At 32.6% G+C, this 19,582-nt stretch overlaps 1 protein-coding gene and 1 long non-coding RNA gene across 3 annotated transcripts; one reads left to right on the top strand and one right to left on the bottom strand.

Moving 5' to 3' along the window:
- The first annotated feature begins 5,998 nt into the window (after positions 1–5,998).
- LOC139886544 (beta-galactosidase 9) lies at positions 5,999–13,696 on the top strand. Its single transcript, XM_071870383.1, has 19 exons — positions 5,999–6,314; positions 7,012–7,107; positions 7,229–7,341; positions 7,507–7,573; positions 7,695–7,787; positions 7,908–8,051; positions 8,470–8,558; positions 8,676–8,781; positions 9,081–9,168; positions 9,274–9,395; positions 9,470–9,634; positions 9,713–9,942; positions 10,722–10,837; positions 10,951–11,048; positions 11,255–11,365; positions 11,467–11,580; positions 11,675–11,883; positions 12,298–12,646; positions 13,341–13,696. Exons 1-19 carry the CDS (start codon positions 6,129–6,131, stop codon positions 13,491–13,493), a joined length of 2,649 nt encoding a protein of 882 aa, XP_071726484.1. The 5' UTR covers positions 5,999–6,128; the 3' UTR covers positions 13,494–13,696.
- A 2,905-nt stretch (positions 13,697–16,601) lies between these two features.
- Positions 16,602–18,678, bottom strand: LOC139869018 (uncharacterized). 2 transcript variants are annotated; one of them, XR_011766007.1, is made up of 5 exons: positions 18,579–18,678; positions 18,252–18,440; positions 17,817–17,847; positions 17,570–17,730; positions 16,602–17,477 (listed from the first exon to the last, which is right to left on the bottom strand). It is a non-coding gene; the product is annotated as an uncharacterized lncRNA (long non-coding RNA). The 2 variants fall into 2 exon arrangements; XR_011766006.1 differs by lacking the exon at positions 18,579–18,678 and having other exon boundaries at positions 18,252–18,546.
- Positions 18,679–19,582: the final 904 nt, after the last annotated feature.

The raw sequence follows: 19,582 nt of genomic DNA, 5'->3' as shown, positions 1-19,582 counted from the left end.
TATACACTCCATTTATCAGCTCTTAGCAGCCCTTAATGAGTCATCAAATATGTGAGAACCATCATTTGGCAACTAGCATGAAATATCTCACAAAATTACAAAAATATTATAAATCATTCATGAATTATTTACAAGAAAACAAACTTACACATCCTTTATATCTAATCCATATACCAACGACCAAAAACACATACAAACACTTTCATTCTTCAATTTTCTTCATCTAATTAATCTCTCTTAAGTTCTATCTTCAAGTTCTAAGTGTTCTTCATAAATTCTATAAGTTCTAGTTTCATAAAATCAAGAATACATTCAAGTTTGCAAGTCTACTACCAAGCTTTCTAATCCATTCCAAGTAATCATCTAAGATCAAGAAACCTTTGTTATTTACAGTAGGTTATCATTCTAATTCAAGGTAATACTCATATTCAAACTTTGATTCAATTTCTATAACTATAACAATCTTAATTCGAGTAGAAATCTTACTTGAATTTGTTTTCGTGTCATGATTCTACTTCAAGAACTTTCAAGCCATCCAAGATCCTTTGAAGCTAAATCATTTCTTGTCACTTCCAGTAGGTTTACCTACTAAACTTGAGGTAGTAATGATGTTCATAACATCATTCAATTCATATATATATATATATATATATATATATATATATATATATATATATATATATATATATATATATATATATATATAACTATCTTATTCGAAGATTTAAACTTGTAATAACTAGAACATAGTTTAATTAATTCTAAACTTGTTCGCAAACAAAGTTAATCCTTCTAACTTGACTTTTAAAATCAACTAAACACATGTTATATATCTATATGATATGTTAATTTAATGATTTAAAATCTGGAAACACGAAGAACACCGTAAAACCGGACATACGCCGTCATAGTGAAATCGGGGGCTGTTTTGGGTTAGATAATTAAAAACTATGATAAACTTTGATTTAAAAGTTGTTCTTCTGGTAAAATGATTTTTCTTATGAACATGTAACTATATCCAAAAATCATGGTTAAACTCAAAGTGGAAATATGTTTTTCAAAATGGTCATCAAGACGTCGTTTTTTCGACTGAAATGACTACCTCTACAAAAATGACTTGTAACCTGTACTTCTGACTATAAATCTATACTTTTTCTGTTTAGTTTCATAAAATACAGTTCAATATGAAACCATGGCAAGTTGATTCACTCAAAACGGATTTAAAACGAAGAAGTTATGGGTAAAACAAAATTGGTTAAAAATGGTTAATTTGACTACGGGATGAATTGACAAAAATCTATACTAACCATATCCTAACTAACTTATATTGTATTATACATGTATTCTAACATATATTATGTAATCTTAAGATACCATATACACGTATACAATGTTTTGACATATCATATCGACCCATCTATATATATTATTTGGGAACAACCATAGACACTCTATATGCAGTAATGCTTGAGTTAGCTATACAGGGTTGAGGTTGATTCCAAAATAATATATATACTTTGAGTTGTGATCTAGCCTGAGACTTGTATACACTGAGTCGTGGATTGATTCGAGATAATATATATATTGATTTATTTCTGTACATCTAACTGTGGACAACTAGTTGTAGATTACTAACATTGAACTGCTAACTTAACAAACTTAAATCGTTAAAACATAATAAAACATATTGTAAATATATTTCATTCATACTTTAATATATATGCATATATCTGTTATAGGTTCGTGAATCGACCCGTGGCCAAGTCTTATTTTCGACGAAGGAAAAATCTGTGAAAGTGAGTTATAGTCCCACTTTTAAAATCCAATATTTCTGGGATGAGAATACATGCAGTTTTATAAATGTTTTACTAAATAGACACAAGTACTTGAAACTATATTCTATGATTGAATCATTATACCGGATATCACCCTTTCAGCTTGGTAGCCTAAGAATTTGGGAACAGACCCCCAAATTGACGCGAATCCTGAAGATAGATCTATGGGCCTAACGAACCACATCCATGTTATGGATGCTTTAGTACTTCGATTTTATATACAGATGAGTGTACCTGTATATTGGGGATATTCTAGATGCATTTGTTAATGTCGGTTACCAGCTGTTCATCACATGAATAATTTTTATGCAGATTGCATGTTGTTTATGAGAAATGGAAATATGAAATCTTGTGGTCTATTATTACGAATTGATAAATATATAGGTTAAACCTATAACTCACCAATATTTTTGTTGACGTTTTAAGGATGTTTATTCTCAGGTGATTATTAAGAGCTTCCGCTGTTGCATGCTAATTTATGGACAAGAGTTGGAGTCAGCATGCTTGTATAATATTGTTTAAAAACTGCATTCGAAGACATATATTGTTGTGTAATATTATTGTAAACCATTATGTAATGGTCGTGTGATAACGCTATATTTTTGATTATCATTATTTGATAATCGTCGTAATATTTTTAAAACCTTTAACGATAAAATAAAGGTTATGGTTGTTTTAAAAATCGAATGCATTCTTTGAAAAACGTCTCATATAGAGGTCAAAACCTCGCAACGAAATCAATTAATATGAAATGTTTATAATCATTATGAACAGGACATTTCATGAAATGAATCGAAACTTAAAGAACATTAGGCCGATATTCATAGATATCAAATACAAAGAATACATGAACGTTCGACTGAATTCCTGATGAAATCATAACAGCCGATCGAAATCATGGATGTTTATGTTCGTATGAGTTTCAAAAACATTGAAAAACAATTGCATTAGAATGACCGTGAAGAAGGTTTGAAGAGTAAAGAATATCAGAACCTGGTCTGAGAATTACAGGAAGATGCAGATGAAATTCACGTTTGTTTTATATTACAGTTTTTGAGATTATTAGGTATTTAATTTTAAAAGGTCTATGAAAAATTATTTCTTAAATTAGGCTTATAGTTAAGGGGTATTTAAGTTTATTTTTAATTCAATTGATAATTATTTATTGTTTAATATAATCCGTTGATAATTTTTATTCTTTAATAATGGCATCATTATGCGCCATTATCTAGCTGACAGGTGTCCAGATTAATCATCAGTAAGAGAGAATTTGTAGAAAGTGACATCATTAAATCTGTATTTTAATATTAAGTATATATATATATATATATATATATACACACACACACATATATATATACATATATATATACATAGATATATATATATATATATATGTATATATATATATGTATATATATGTATATATATGTATATATATATATATATATATATATATATATATATATATAGATATCTATAGTTAATATTAAATCTCTAATCTTATGATGTCATAAAAAAGCAATTATCCTTTATAAAAATAAATCAAAAGAAAAAAGAAAAAAATTAGAAGACATCTAGATGATGTCATAAATACTAATTAAAATAAATTAATAAAAAAAGAATAATTAATTATTTATCTTCTACTTTTTAGTAAATTATTTTTTCTTTTTTCATAATAACAACTATATAATTATTCCGTATTATTTTTTCCTTCATAAAATAATTATAAGTTTAATTTTTTTTTTAAAATAAAGAGACGTATGTTATTACTAATAATTATTATTAAAAATATAAATACTCAATTTTATAGCAAAAATTTATTATTATTATATTATTATTATTCAACTATGAGTTTTTTACGGGATTAATTACGTTACATATGCATACAAAATACAGGTTTCAATAAAATGTTGTAATATAGACTTTTATGGCAAGGAAAATAGAAATTGTGGTTCCACAGGTCAATATGTTTATGTTCATTTATTCTGACCAAGTTAAGTATATTAATATGTTTGTAAAAACAATGACAAGTTTTTTAGTCAGAATCTGTGGTTCCACGGGTCATTAAACTAAATGATTGTAACATTTACGTTCACTTAATACCTAAAACATATCATTAAACTATTTCATTAAAACAAACCCGTGGTTTCACGGGTCACTTCACTAGTGTATATATATATATATATATATATATATATATATATATATATATATATATATATATAAACCAAAAAAATTTTATTGATTGTGGTTGAAAGTTATCTAAGGATATATATATATATATATATATATATATATATATATATATATATATATATATATAGAGTTCTCACGATTCTCGCCATTTTTGTGGTTCTCGTTTGAACTTTTGACTATATATATATATATATATATATATATATATATATATATATATATATATATATATATATATATATATATATATATATATATATATATATATATATATATATATATATATATACATACTAGGTTTTTTAGCCCGTGCGTTGCACGGGTGTATAAAAAACCGTGAAAAAATGTAATTTATAGTTCATATAGATATGTAAATAGTAATACAAAAAAGGGAAAAGTATAAGAATTATTTAAGAGCCTGTGGTATTGACAAATTTAAAAAATTCTTTTGAGTTTAAGAGCCCGTGGTGACAAATTATAAATTTCTTTGGAGTTTAAGAGCCCGTGGTGTTGACGAATTTTAAAAGTTCTTTTGAGTTTAAGAGTCGTGTTGATAAATTTTAAAAGTTGTGTTGGTTGGTGTTAGTAACTTAATGTCTACAATTTTTTTTTCTAACCATTACTATCTTTTTAATATATAAATTATATACTACATAATATTTAAAGTACAATAAAAATTTATCATGGAACATAATATTAGTAAAGTATAAGTTATATTATTTTATAATTATTATATACACATATTTTTTGAATAAAAGTGGAACCCGCGAGTTTAATTTTGAAAAAATTGTTAGTCATTTCAGCAAAATAATGGTACTCGGCGGAGTCGTCATATATAATTAATATTATAATAGTTATATTTTCGTGTTCATAAATATTTTACAGACTTAAACTGTAAATTTAAAATCACTTTCATATTTATTGTTAAAAAGAAATGTTCCGTTGATTCGTACCATGAATATATATATATTTTTTAATATCATAGATATTAATTATTAATTTAAATAAATAATAATAATGATAAAATTTTATAATTAAATGATTAATAATATTATTAATAAAACCCTATGATTTGAGATAGTAAAAAATAAGAGAAAAGATTTTGAGTGGAAAGGGATCATAAGCTTAGATTATTCTTCGAGTTATAAATACAATGGAAAGAAATTTTGTTAATAAATAAAACCTAAAATATAAGTCAAAAAGATATTCAGTTCGTGTAGATGAAAATTTGTAAGGCTGTGTGTATAAAGGATAAATATATAGCCGCAATATTTATTCGTTTAGATTTTTTATTTATTTTATATTTATGTAATAATAATAATTGTAATATATATATATATATATATATATATATATATATATATATATATATATAGCCAAAAGTTCAAACGAGAACCACAAAAAGGGCGAGAACCGTGAGAACTATTAATTTACTACGATTATCACATGTGAATAGATTGAATCACCCATAAATGTTAATGGAGAGTAAGAATGAACATAAAATAGTTTGAAAAAACTTATATTTTACCTATAGAATCAAATATATAGTTTTCTAGTTCACATGTGCATACTTGTTTGTGTAACATGTGAACACTTTATATAATTAACAATTTAACATGTAATTTGTGGTAATGAACATATGTTTGTTAATGATATGAGCATTAATTGACATTTGCATGTAATTTGCTGCATAAAAACTATTAAATTCAAAAGTTCTCGCTGTTCTCGCCTTTTTTGTGGTTCTCGTTTGAACCTGCCCATATATATATATATATATATATATATATATATATATAGATTCCATTCCATTCCATTTGATAATGTAAAAAAACCCATTGACGTTCAGATCCAGTTGGCAAATATAATGAAAGTATGGGGGGCATAAATGAAAATAAACCAATTCCCATCACCGATAAGAACAACAGTTAGCATATTCTTTACTTTCACGTTCAGATCACTTTAGCAGTGACATTTGAACAGATAAGGAAGGGCACACACACACTTAATTACAACTATCGTCAACCTTTAAATACTGATGACCATCACATTCCACTTCTATCAGTAACCGATTTTGTATCTATTCATACTAACAACATGCACAATAACTTAGGGCTATTAATTAAGCTCCAATGGATGATGCTTATTGCGTTGACTGTAACGGTCAACGGTGAGTATTTCAAGCCGTTTAATGTGAGTTATGATCATAGAGCACTTATAATTGATGGACAACGGAGAATGCTTGTTTCTGCTGGTATTCATTATCCTCGTGCCACACCTGAGGTCTCATTTATTTACTAATTTTTTTTGAACGGCAATTTTTTTGGCATCAGTAGATCATTTCTTTCAACGAACCTCATCATTTGCACGTAACACACACGTTCGGCGGAAACCCGAACCCGATCGACGGTACCCGGAACACATCCGGTAAAACCTCCTGTAGGTCAATATATACCACCATTATTGGTTGAATTGATTTAAAGAAAATCAATTGATTTTCTTTTTTGCTCTTAATTTCCCTTTTTTCATGTTCCATTTTGAATATTGATTGAGTTATGATATGATCATTGCTGAAAATTGGAATAGTGTTGTTATTAAGTGAATTCTCACTTAGATTTTAACTATTTTGGTTGGAGACAAAAAAAAACCTCTGCAATCTTCAGAAAATGCATAATAACTGTTTTATCCAGTATTTTAAAATAATTATAATTCTTGTTCTTCAGAATATGCTGTTTATTTTCACTATAGTTAGTTCGAAATACAGTTCAAACACCTGCACCCTGAGAATAGTTATGTTGGTTATGTGATCTCTGTTTCACATTTCATATTCACTTATATCACCTAAGCAAATGTATGATTGTAAATGTAATAGCCGACAGACGATAACAATCTTTTTACCCTAAACATTGTATTGCCTCGTAAGATGGCTTACGTAGATCTTGTTATATACCGTGCTCTCATTAGTATGACCTGATGTCAGATGTGGCCTGATCTGATAGCCAAGAGTAAGGAAGGTGGGGCTGACGTCGTTCAAACTTACGTATTCTGGAGTGGTCATGAGCCAGTTAGAGGACAGGTTTGTGAATTATGTCACTGTATATTTGAAGTACTTGTAGCCTTGTTTGTTGATCTGTCTCTGATATTTGATAATATACAGTGTCTTATTAAACTATTTCTTCAATTTTTGTTTTGTTCAGTATAATTTTGAGGGAAGATATGATCTTGTAAAGTTCGTAAAGTTGGTGGGAGAAAGTGGGCTATATCTTCACTTACGAATAGGTCCATATGTTTGTGCCGAGTGGAACTTTGGGTCTCAACTTGTTCCCTTATTTTTTATTTTTCTAATTAGATTTAGTCTTTACTAAATCTGTTCTTTATACTTATTTCCTTTCATTTTTGTAACATTAGGGTGATTGTTGATTTACTTTAGATTTTGCGATTATAAAAGCACTAATATCGAGTGATGAATTTGTAGCGGTTTCCCTGTGTGGCTTCGTGATATTCCTGGAATTGTATTTCGAACAGAAAATGCACCATTCAAGGTATTAATGGACCTTATAATATATACTTGTTCAAGTGTTTTTTGCTACTGTAGATTGTAGTTGTATCCAAGTTTATATCACGAGAATGATTATTAATGGTTCGTCTACGATCCTATTGCAGCAAGAGATGCAACGCTTTGTCAAAAAGATAGTAGATTTGATGCGAGAAGAAGCCCTCTTCTCCTGGCAAGGTGGCCCAGTCATCATGTTGCAGGTTTATTTAAAATTTATTTTGATTATTATTCTGCTAGATAGTCAAAACTATTTTGATATTGTAAATGTTTAACTTTGATTTTTTTCCCGTTGTTTATGCTGACTGGAATTGTTTTATCAGATTGAAAATGAGTATGGAAACATTGAAGACTCTTATGGCCAAAAAGGAAAAGACTACGTAAAATGGGCTGCAAATATGGCTGTTGGTCTTGGAGCTGGCGTCCCATGGGTTATGTGCCAGCAAACGGATGCTCCAGAAAACATCGTACCTGCTTACTCTATTTGCTATATATTTATTGGTTCATCTATATTTGAATGGGTCAAACGGGTTATGTTTAACTCTAATGGGTCATGTCATGTGGATAACGGAGTATAAGATAACTTAGAAGGAAACGGCCAGAAATTGCTCCGAGTGAATTTAAAATGCACAACTCCTCTTAAATCATTTTAAAAAATCGATGATTATCGAAGCAATGTAAGTTTGTAACTGGACTGATCTTCCGCATAACTTATGCATTTTGACAAGTTAACCAATCTTCGCACCTCGCCTATTTCTTTTTCTATTGATAGTAGTATTTATGTTGACATTGACCTAACTTGACTATCTGAAAACTAGTGCATACAGAAATTGCCAACTCATTTATCCTAGCTTGGATTTAAACGTTTCCCCCTCCTTTATACAGATAGATGCCTGCAACGGATACTATTGTGATGGTTTTAGACCTAACTCCAACAAAAAACCAGTACTTTGGACGGAAAATTGGGATGGATGGTATTAAAATTCCAGCATATACATATATTTGAATGCACTTGATACATTCAAACAGTTCTTTAATGCATCTAACCTATATAATAATCTTTTTTTTTTTGTCTTTTGGCTATTCACAAGGTATACAACTTGGGGTGGAAGACTGCCTCATAGGCCTGTGGAGGACCTTGCATTTGCGGTTGCTCGATTTTATCAGCGGGGAGGAAGCTTTCAGAATTATTATATGGTACAGTTATATATATATATATATATATATATATATATATATATATATATATATATATATATATATATATGTGTGTGTGTGTGTGTGTGTGTGTGTGTGTGTGTGTGTGTGTGTCTATATATAACAGATGTCCTCTTATCATTTTTCATGCTTGCCCCCTCTAACTATTATTAGAATGCTTAATGTTTAAGACAAGTTGTAACCACGTATGGCATGTTAATAGCAGTTGGATATATTTAAGTTAAGTTTACTCACTTACACTGTTTTGGAACTAATGCATTTTCTTCTTTGTGAACCAGTTTTTTGGTGGGACAAATTTTGGACGGACTTCTGGAGGCCCTAATTATGTTACTAGTTATGATTATGATGCACCAATTGATGAATATGGTAAGATTTAAGTATGTATACTTACAAACCTTTCGTTGCTCATAATGTTTCTTGATATGCATTTTTAGCATATTAAACTGCTAACCTAGAATACGGTTCCTTTAGGTCTTTTAAGTCAGCCTAAATGGGGGCATCTAAAGGATGTGCATGCTGCTATAAAACTTTGTGAGCCTGCACTAGTTGCTGCAGACTCGGCTCAGTATATAAAATTAGGATCTATGCAGGAGGTTTGTTCAAGTCCTCGGCTTGTAGCCATTTTTTACAAAATACTTAATGACACGACCGGTACTTTTTAATTCAGGCACATGTGTACCGTGGTAACGGAAGTATCTGTTCAGCATTTCTTGCAAATATCGATGAGCATAAAGCAAGTACAGTCCAATTTCTTGGTCAATCTTATACTTTACCGCCATGGTCCGTGAGTATATTACCAGACTGCAAGAATACTGTATTTAACACTGCAAAGGTTAGATTATTATCGTGATCTAAGTATGCTAATAGTGATTCTATACACTAATTGTATGTCTTATAAAATATGGAACAGGTTGGGGCACAGACCTCCGTTAAAGTGGCAGATATTGAAGCACTGTCTGCAAAACACTCGTCTCCTAAGCTCTTAATGATTCAGAAGGAGGAACCTTTCATGTCTGAATCGTGGATGACACTTAAGGAGCCCATTGGTGTTTGGGGTGATGATAATTTCACGGTTCAAGCGATTCTGGAGCATCTAAATGTGACAAAAGACCGATCAGATTATCTTTGGTATATCACAAGGTATACACCTTCACAGTTCACACTATTGACAGTTGGATAACATCGGTTCATTTAGTACTGATTAATGTTTCTTAAAGTGTGTCAAAACGCTTTTAATACGTTTTGTCCTTATCAATTAGTTGAATTTACCATTTGTTGACACAATATATAATTTGCCAGTTGAATCCCTATTCAATTAACGTTTTTTAGCGAATACTTTTCCATTTATAATAATGTTATTATAGAGAAGACATAAAGTGAATTTGTTGAGATTCAGAACAAGTAGGGTTATATGTACATTCACAATACAGAAATTTAAGAACTTCATTATTTGGTTGGAATCTACAAATGTGTGTTCAATGAACATACTTTTCATTTGCTTTTACTTTTGTTTAAATATTTTATATGGGTGAAAATAAAATATAATTATTATTAAATTGGATTTTATTTTATTTTTATTATGAAATGTGGGGTTAATAAGGATATATCAGCTAATTTAAATACTTAAAAGTTACGGACCTATATACCGGAGCCAAATGCTTTATATTATTAGTGTGTCAAGGAAGTCATGAAGTTCATGCGAACTGGGGAATAATCGGCTTGGACCTTATAGGGATTAATTGGCCAAATTGGGATTAACCGGATGTTAACCGATTTTGGCTGACTAAATCCTACTTTGACCGAATAAATCCGATTTTTGATGGATTTCGACCCGTTGACCGATTTTGGCAAGATTAAGTGGCCTGCTTCTAAATCCGAATATCATGTATTAATTCTGATTTTTCTCCAATGAAATGCAGAGTATATGTTTCTGATGAGGATATTGCACACTGGAATGAAAATGCAGTTAGTCCATCACTTAAAATTGATAGCATGCGTGACGTGGTCCGCATTTTCATCAACGGAGAACTTATAGGTAGTCTTTGGTGCTAAACTTCGTGTTCATCTATTCATATTAATTTTCTACTATGCTTTTATTTGTTTGAAATTGTAAATTATGTGCATTAATACTTATATTGAAAAATATAGGAAGTGCACAAGGTGACTGGGTCCAGGTTGTTCGACAAGTTCAGTTTAAGCAAGGATACAATGACTTGCTGTTATTATCAGAGACCGTGGGCTTGCAGGTATTAAAGAATCAGACTATTATACATATATGGTGAAATTCAGATGTAGAGTTAAAATGAGTTGTTTGTGATCGCCTGAAAGTTTTTATCCTGTTTTGACTTATTAGAGATTAAAAAAAAAAATCGTATCAACTAATTTATAATTAAATGAATACAAATTATCGAACAGCCACCTCTAGTTTGTCCTAATGTTATACTTTTCCCAGAACTATGGTGCCTTTCTTGAGAAAGATGGAGCAGGATTCAAGGGTCAGATCACTCTAACTGGATTCAAGAACGGTGATGTTAATCTCACTCATTCACCATGGACCTATCAGGTACTTTTCTGATGTTTCTCAAAGTACCGTTGTATATTTAAAATTAAAATAGATTATTGGATTATGTTTTATAAATCAAAGGTACTGTTACTTTATCACAGATCGGGCTTAAAGGTGAATTCATGAAAATATATGCTACTGATAATAGTGATGAAAATTTGGGTTGGACTAAATTGACAAAAGAGGAAGTTCCATCAATCCTTTCCTGGTACAAGGTAAAGTCAATTTCTAAAAGGATTAACTTCCAGTTTGAGCAAAAACAAATTCTGATGTCATCTTATCTCTATGTCTATTTTTGGATGATGGCAGACGTATTTTGATTCTCTGGGCGGGAAAGATCCAGTAGTTCTTGATTTGGGCAGTATGGGTAAGGGTCAAGCTTGGGTCAATGGACACCATATAGGAAGATACTGGACTCTTGTTGCTCCAAAAGATGGGTGTCAAGAAACTTGTGATTATCGTGGATCGTATAATTCTGAAAAATGCAATACAAACTGTGGAAAACCTACTCAGACTCTGTATGTTTCTTCAAAGAAATCTAATTTCTTCCATGTTATATTAGATGTGGCAATCTCAACCCACTGACTTAAGTACAGGTTGAATTGGGTCAGATTTTTCTCTTACAATTTAAACCGCTAAAGTTTTTAAACGAAAGTGGTTTAAAAGCCTCCCAATGTCTATATTATGCATAAGTTCATCCAAAATACTTCCATTATTGAAAAAATATAACTTGTTCAATCATTATGTATGAAACATGTTTTGGACAAAAATGTTTTTTTTTTTTTTTTAAACCTGAACCTGTATCGAGTATTGAACACCCCACTTAATAAGTGAATGGCATTATGATTTACTATTGAATCCAACTAAAACTCGTTATAGAACTTTAGTACAAGTGGTTTGCAGATTTGACCTGACGATTTTGATTAAAACAGGTACCATGTACCAAGATCATGGTTAAAGCCATCACACAATCTACTTGTTTTGTTTGAGGAAACAGGAGGCAACCCATTTAAAATTTCTGCCAAGACAGTTTCTGTCGGAACTGTTTGCTCTCACGTGTCAGAGGATTACTATCCACCTGTTCATATGTGGTCCCATCCAAGTTACATCAGCGGTGAGCTGTCAACGGATCAGATGAAACCAGTAATGGAATTGCATTGTGATGACGGTTATACAATTGCATCCATAGATTTTGCTAGCTATGGAACACCCCAAGGCAGCTGCCAAACATTCTCCACAGGCAACTGCCATGCACCAACTTCATCGTCGATCTTGTCTAAGGTACGATATATTCACATATTTGCAGTTTCACTTATCTTCAGTGTTACAGAACTCGGAATTACTCGTTGAGTTCTTGGTCAAACTTAGTCAAACTTGCTCAAAACCGGTCAAACTTGGCCAAAACTCAGAATTATTTGGAATATTGGACAAAATCCGGTCAAAAGTCGGGATTAGTCGGAAAACTGGTCAAAACTTGGTCAAAATCAGTCAAAGTCAAACTTGGTCAACATCGGACTCCCCGAGTTGCCGAGTAGTCCCTAAAAGGTCCCGACCAAGTATACTCTGAGTGGCGATTTTTAAAGCCTTGCATATCATAGAGCCATCCGTCAATCAGTTTATTCATAATGATTTTATATCATTTTCTTATGAACGTATCAACTCGGCTGTGTTTAACATCAAATTGACCAAATAGGTGAAAAAAAGAACTTAGCTTACTAGCAACTCACAAAATAGTCAAAATCTTTTCATTAATAAATAGTTGATTGTTGGATAATGTAGCTGTGTAACCGTAATTAACATACTAATTGTCAATAAAAGGTTTGGGCGAACAATGTGTTTCAAGTCACTCCAACCCCAATTGATCCGTACAAAAATTACTTGTTTGACCCGTTACTTGACCCATCTTTCCACCTCTGCAATTAATCGATTACTATTAAGCATGCTTGTTATTTGTCATGTGAATTGTTGACAACAGGCTTGCGAAGGCAAAAATAGCTGCAAAATAGAAGTCTCTAATTCTGTATTTGGAGATCCATGTCCCAGGACTGTAAAAACCTTGGCTGTTAAGGCAAGATGCATACGACAACCATCATCAACTTCACGCTATATCGGATTATCAGAATTATGAGCACACTTCAATGGTACAAATTTTACATATGGATGAACATTTGCTGATCAAACATGTGTTATTGTACATGTACATAAGTAAAAATAAAAATGTTTGAGTAATGGTAATTACTTGTTGATCAAATATGTTATTTACTGTTTGCTCCGGTGTACCTTCTTTGAACTTGTATAAATTCCTCAAGTTGTCGACCCGGTAAGATGAACAAATATTGACCCGAATCTTTCTATATGATTTTTTGTAATCTTCATCCAACAAATCAAGCATGAATGGGACTGATGAGGACAATAAGAGACTGCTTATAACTGCTAGCCAGAAAATTACTTTCGACCCCATGGAAAGCAGCTGCACCCCTGCGGAAGAAAGTTTGATCATATGAAAATCATTAGTTAATAGCTCACGTGTCCTTTAAATGTGGCATATCGACTAGATGTGGCAAAATGGATAGAACATATTTTACTCATGCGCCAAAAGATCAGTACAATACTATTTGGTTAGACAAGGAGCGTATCTAATTAGAGTTTTACAAAGCCATCATCTACTGAATTTTTTTTTTTTTTTTTTGGGCGAAAAAACGAATATTCATATAGAAACGAGGTCGTTTTCCAAAGGGAAACGCCCTCAATAGAGAACACAAATAATAAGAGGAAAATGGGGAAACTCGCAACTAACAAACAACAATCTACACAAAAAACTATCTATAAACGAGCCTGCCTAATATCCCAAAAAAAAACGACAAACAAATTAATCAAACAAAAACCAAGAAAAAAACATGGAAATACAAGGAAAGAAATCAAACGAAGAACATAAGACGGACCACAACAATTAACCTGAACCCGCCCTTTTCAATTTTCCATTAACCGTCTCTTTCAAAGAATTCTTCCCAGACCGATTCTCAATCTTGTACTACTGTCTACTGATACAACACCATTAAATTAAAACGCCTATCCTCCATTGTTTGATCTCCACGAGTCCAAAGCAGTTGCGATCCTTGGGTATCTACGAGAGATCCAAAGCTGAGTTAACGTCTTTGTACTCGCTAGAGCATCTTCTTTTAACACCAGATTCCTCCTTTCTCCTGAGCGATGAACAAATTTATTTCTCCAATTGTGTACCATCTATAATAGCACGTACCTGGAAGCCAAACAAGCCTCATTTATTTCTTTCGAGCCAAAACAGTAATTAGCAGAGTTGTACGCATTTGTAACAACAATAGGAATTGGGTCCTGAATCTGACACCAATCAAAAGGCCCTCTCCAAAGTGGTAAATTATATCTACAGTCTGCTAATAAATGATCCCTGTCCTCTTGAGCGCAATCACAAAAAGGGCAATTGCTTGAAACCAGCGCCACACCTGTTCCATCAGATTGGTTCTAACTGGCAAGCCATCTAGATCAACCTCCGAAGAAACACATTTACTTTCTTTGGAATAGAGGATAGCCAATTACGTGAGGTCAAATTAGCGCTTGCACCTAGCCATTTGTTATCGATTAAGGAAGAGAGTTGGCTAACCGTGAATCTTCCATTTGGCCCCATGGTCCAACACCTACGATCAGTTGATGAAGAAAGTTGGGGTGCTGCTGCTAGAAACATAACACTAGAAAGTAACTCCAACTCATTTTGTGATCTGCCCCGTATATTTGATCCCCAATCCCAGTTTCCGCACAAGCCAATGTGATCAGTGGTTTCATTTATAACTCTGTCCGAAACCAGGGATTCTGGATTTGATTCAAGCACAAACAATCTAGGGAAAGTTTGTGCTAAGTTGCTGGAAGTACTTGTAATCCACGGGTCAGTCCAAAACTTGACCGGTGAACCATTATCAATCTTAAACTTGAATGAATCTGTGAAGGCACCACAATAATTATTCGCATTCCAAGACTTGACCGATGAACCGTTACCAATGTTAAACTTGAAAGAATCTGTGAATGGAATGCCATAATTATTAGCAATAATTCCTGATTTTCTAATCTGTCTCCATGTTGGCAGAAGGTTATGTATTCCTTCATCAACATTTAAACATCCATCCTCGCCATATATCGACCGTATAATCTTGCTCCAAAGCAGGGGGGAACATTGTTAGGACTGGACGGGGCACCCGCCCCAGATGGATTTCAAAAAATAAAAAATTTAACACTAAATTTTTTTTTTTAACTAAAAAATAAGGTTTTTATTAGTGTTTGCCACAGCTATCACTGGAAAATTTAATAAGTTTTTGCACCCGCCCCATTTGGTGGTCGGGTTCAAGTTCCGCCCCTGCTCCAATACTTTTCGTGCTTGAACTGCTGCTATCCTTTACATACTAAGCTTATACTTGGCTCTTAAACTCCATACTCCCAAGCCACCATCCTTTCTTAAAGCCGATGCCTTGTTCCAACTAATCCAATGTACACCTTTTTTGTCAAGCGTATTCCAAAGAAACTTTCTGATCGATTCCAAGGAAGAGATGACCTAATTTGGGGCATTGAAAAGAGCCACGTAGTACAATGGCAAACTCCCTAACAATGATTTTGTCAGTGTCAATCGCCCACCCACGGATAACATTCTTGATTTCCAAGTTGTGAGCCTCTCTTTGAACTTACCACCACATCCCAGGAGTTAACCATGTTAAATTCTTTTTCCCACCGGAGTTCGAGGTAAGAAAAAGGGAGGGATGCATAAACGCACCCCATTAGACTGGTTTTAACGCGGCGTCAGAAAGCATCGCGTCAGACGAGCTGGCCAAATCTGACGCCCCTGACGCCTATAACGCGGCGTCAGATTCTGACGCGCGGGGGCGTCAGTCGGCAATTTGACGGGTGGGATGAGATTCGTCAGGGACGCGTGTCAGCGTGTGGTTGGCTCCCGAATTCAACGGATATATATCCGTTTGAATTTCACTTTTTTTTTAATTCCGAAAATTTAATTATTTATTCTATTTAATATCTATATCTTCCATAATTATATTCATCTTCATCATATTTCATCTTCTCCAAACTTCTTCAATTTTCATCATTCTTCCAACTTTTTTTTCCAAAAAAAATGTCAAACCCAAATCAAAGACCCAATACCCCCCCCCCCCCCCCCCCCCCCCCCCCCCCGATTGGTACGGTAGTTATACGGGCGGTGGTTCATCAAACCCGAACAACTATCAACAAGTTCCATTGATTGCGCCTCAATTCCGAATCTTGACACCCGAACAACAACATCAACTATACTTGGAACAACAACGTCGCTATGAAGAAGCCCAACAATTCCGTAATTTTCAAACCCCGATGACTCTGATTTATCAAGAAACGGTGTCGGAAACTCCGATCGAAACGGTTCCGGAAATACAAGATCGTTCCAAAAGAAAACACAAAAAAAGAACGTCGAGTTAGGTATAAACTTTTTCCCAAACTTTTTTTTTTTGTATTTTTTTCAGTTTTTTTTTACTGTTTGTTTTTCTGTTTTTTTCGTTTTTTCTGTTTTTTTAGTTTGTAATCGTATGTGAATGTACATGTACATAAACCTTGTACACAACTTTTTTTGTAAAAGATTTTGACCGGTGAATATTGTTTATAAAATTAATAAAAAAATAAGAATAACGACCACAAACACGCCTTGCGGCCGCACAACTTATAATATCAAGATCCGAAACATAAAGCATTCATGTACGTCGCTCTAGTTCAGAAAAAATAGAAATTAGTAAATTCTAACCTTGTACCCTTTCTGAAAATCCTAATCTTACCCGACAATTCTTCCATCTGCACCCACAAGCCTCGTTTTTAACAATTCCGAAAACCAATAATGATTAGTAAAAATAATTTACTACCGCTTCTACTTTATTAACGAAATTTCGACATCTAATACAAATAAAATCCTTCCATCTATAGCCTATGAGCAAATGCAAATACTCTATTGTGGAACCCAATCCAACCTAAAAGGAACAGCAAAGTGGCGGTTTTTTCTGATCCGAGAAGTCAACATCAGGTCTCCGGCGTCGGGTCCCAAAGTAATCCACAAATGCTACGTAAAGTGGGAAAAATGTATAATTAGTAATTGATGCAATAAAGACATATACGAATGAAATAAAGTTACTACGTAGTTAAATTATATACATGTAAGGCTGTATTTTTCAGATCCTCGGATCCTCTGTAGTTGGCCGAAGAATCAAATCAGTAAATACTTTATTGGCGACATCATAGGCTAAAATAGGGGCTCATCATTAAATGTCCAATAGAGGTTTCTAGCAAATCCAGGTGGTTGATATATTTGAGAACTGCACGCACACGTGACACTCAATATAGCAAAAACAAGCAACAAAAGAACAAAAAGTCGCTTACCGGAAGAAACATATAAGAATACCTCAAATCAGCATTGGAGGCTTAAAGATTGCCTGCACATCATATAAATAAAGTTATACTAAAAAAATGTGAACGAATTACAACCAATTTTTTTTTTTTTTTTTTTTTTTTTGAAAAGCAGATTATTACTCCGTATCAAAAAATGAAGATTCACGAATGTACAATACAACTCACACATGAGAGACAAATCACATGAATGAAAACAAAACAACAGCTTCCATACACGAATATACTTATTAGTTAATGCTACCAATCCTACTATAACAAAATCAAAAAGCTAGAATGATGTGAAAGAAAAACAAAAACACCTGCAACCCAAAATATGAAGAGTGCAAGAGAAACGAAAAGGAAACAAATCATAAGAACAATGTTTTAGAAAAATGATAGTATCCTTTGTCTAAATCTACATAACTCAAATGAAAAATGAAATACTAACCTGTAGACGTCGCAAAACAGGTTTTGACAACGTTCCCACTTCAATTCTCTGATAATATATGGTTCCGGTAACCACTTGCAACTCCGTTTTCATTACCTGAAAAACTTCATTCCTCCGTCACAGTCGTTTGGCAACCGATACCAGCTGAATACCTTCCGAGTTCCTGAGTATCCCTGTTTGATTAGGCAACTGCAACGAGAAAACAACATAAAAAATTAATTATTATCCACCTGTAACATACACGGAGATCACTACTATTCGAATGAAGTACATAGTTGAAGCTATAGCAACGAAATTAGTCCTAAATCTGAATGAGGGTATACTAACCTTAATACTAATTTGGTAAGCACAGAACAATAACTAATAGCAACCTAATTACACAAATATTGTTAAAATACAATGCAAATTTAGAATAATATGGAATTAGTAAATGTATATGGGTAAAATATCTAGATATTAATATGTATAAGAAAATATCTAGATATTAGAATATGAGAGAAAAATCTAGAAATTGAAATGTAAAAGAAAAATCTAGATATTTGTAGGTTGTAGAAATATCTAGATATTTATATATCCATGGAAATATCTAGGTTCTAGAATGTTCCATGGAGTAGTATAAATATGGGGGGAGATTTCATTTGTAAGGTGTGAGAGTTGCGAAGAAGTGAGAAAAGAGTGAGATAGAGAAAGAACGCTTACAAGTAGCGAGTAGAAAGAAAGTGTGGTGAGTGAGTAATATTGTAATTACATTTTGTATTAATAAAAGTGTTCTTTGTTAAGTTTCCCGATTAAGCCTTAGTTTGTGTTTAAGTTCTTAGTGCACTTTTGTTGTTCTTATTATATGGTCGGCTCTGCCGCCTAAGTAATATATGGTCGGTTATACCGCCTAAAGATATATGGTCGACACTGTCGCCTAAGTACATTGTGCACTAAGAATTCATAAAATTAAAGGCTAACTAACGTCAAAGTGTTGGTGTAGTGAATCTAGTATAGTCTAGGTCCTCTATAGTGGGTGTATTGAGCTCGTCGAAGCTTCCAACAAATATAAAACAAATTGAAAGATAAGAAATCTACCCAATTTGACAAATAACAACAAACTTAAAACCACAATTCACATAATACTATATAACTTCACTAACATCCAAATAAAAGATACGGAGTAGTTTCTCATTCACTTTATGAATTCAAGAAATCATTTAAAGTTCTAGATAAGATTTACAACTAAATGAACTAAACCCCATTTTTGAGTTTTTTATTTTCCCACCTAACCCTTAGATAAAAACCCTAACTTGCTGAAACCAAAACCCTAATTTACTTCTTAATTCGATGAA

Source organism: Rutidosis leptorrhynchoides, chromosome 1 (genome assembly GCF_046630445.1).
Source record: "Rutidosis leptorrhynchoides isolate AG116_Rl617_1_P2 chromosome 1, CSIRO_AGI_Rlap_v1, whole genome shotgun sequence".
Lineage (NCBI taxonomy): Eukaryota > Viridiplantae > Streptophyta > Magnoliopsida > Asterales > Asteraceae > Rutidosis > Rutidosis leptorrhynchoides.
This window is presented reverse-complemented; position numbering and strand designations above follow the sequence as displayed.

What these genes read in the sequence shown, in the direction of transcription:
- LOC139886544 (XM_071870383.1), top strand. Translation starts at nt 6,129, where the DNA reads ATGCACAATAACTTAGGGCTATTAATTAAGCTCCAATGGATGATGCTT. An exon ending in ACGGAAAATTGGGATGGATG is followed by an intron (nt 8,559 to 8,675) that starts GTATTAAAATTC and finishes GCTATTCACAAG; the next exon opens with GTATACAACTTGGGGTGGAA. An exon ending in CTGTATTTAACACTGCAAAG is followed by an intron (nt 9,635 to 9,712) that starts GTTAGATTATTA and finishes AATATGGAACAG; the next exon opens with GTTGGGGCACAGACCTCCGT.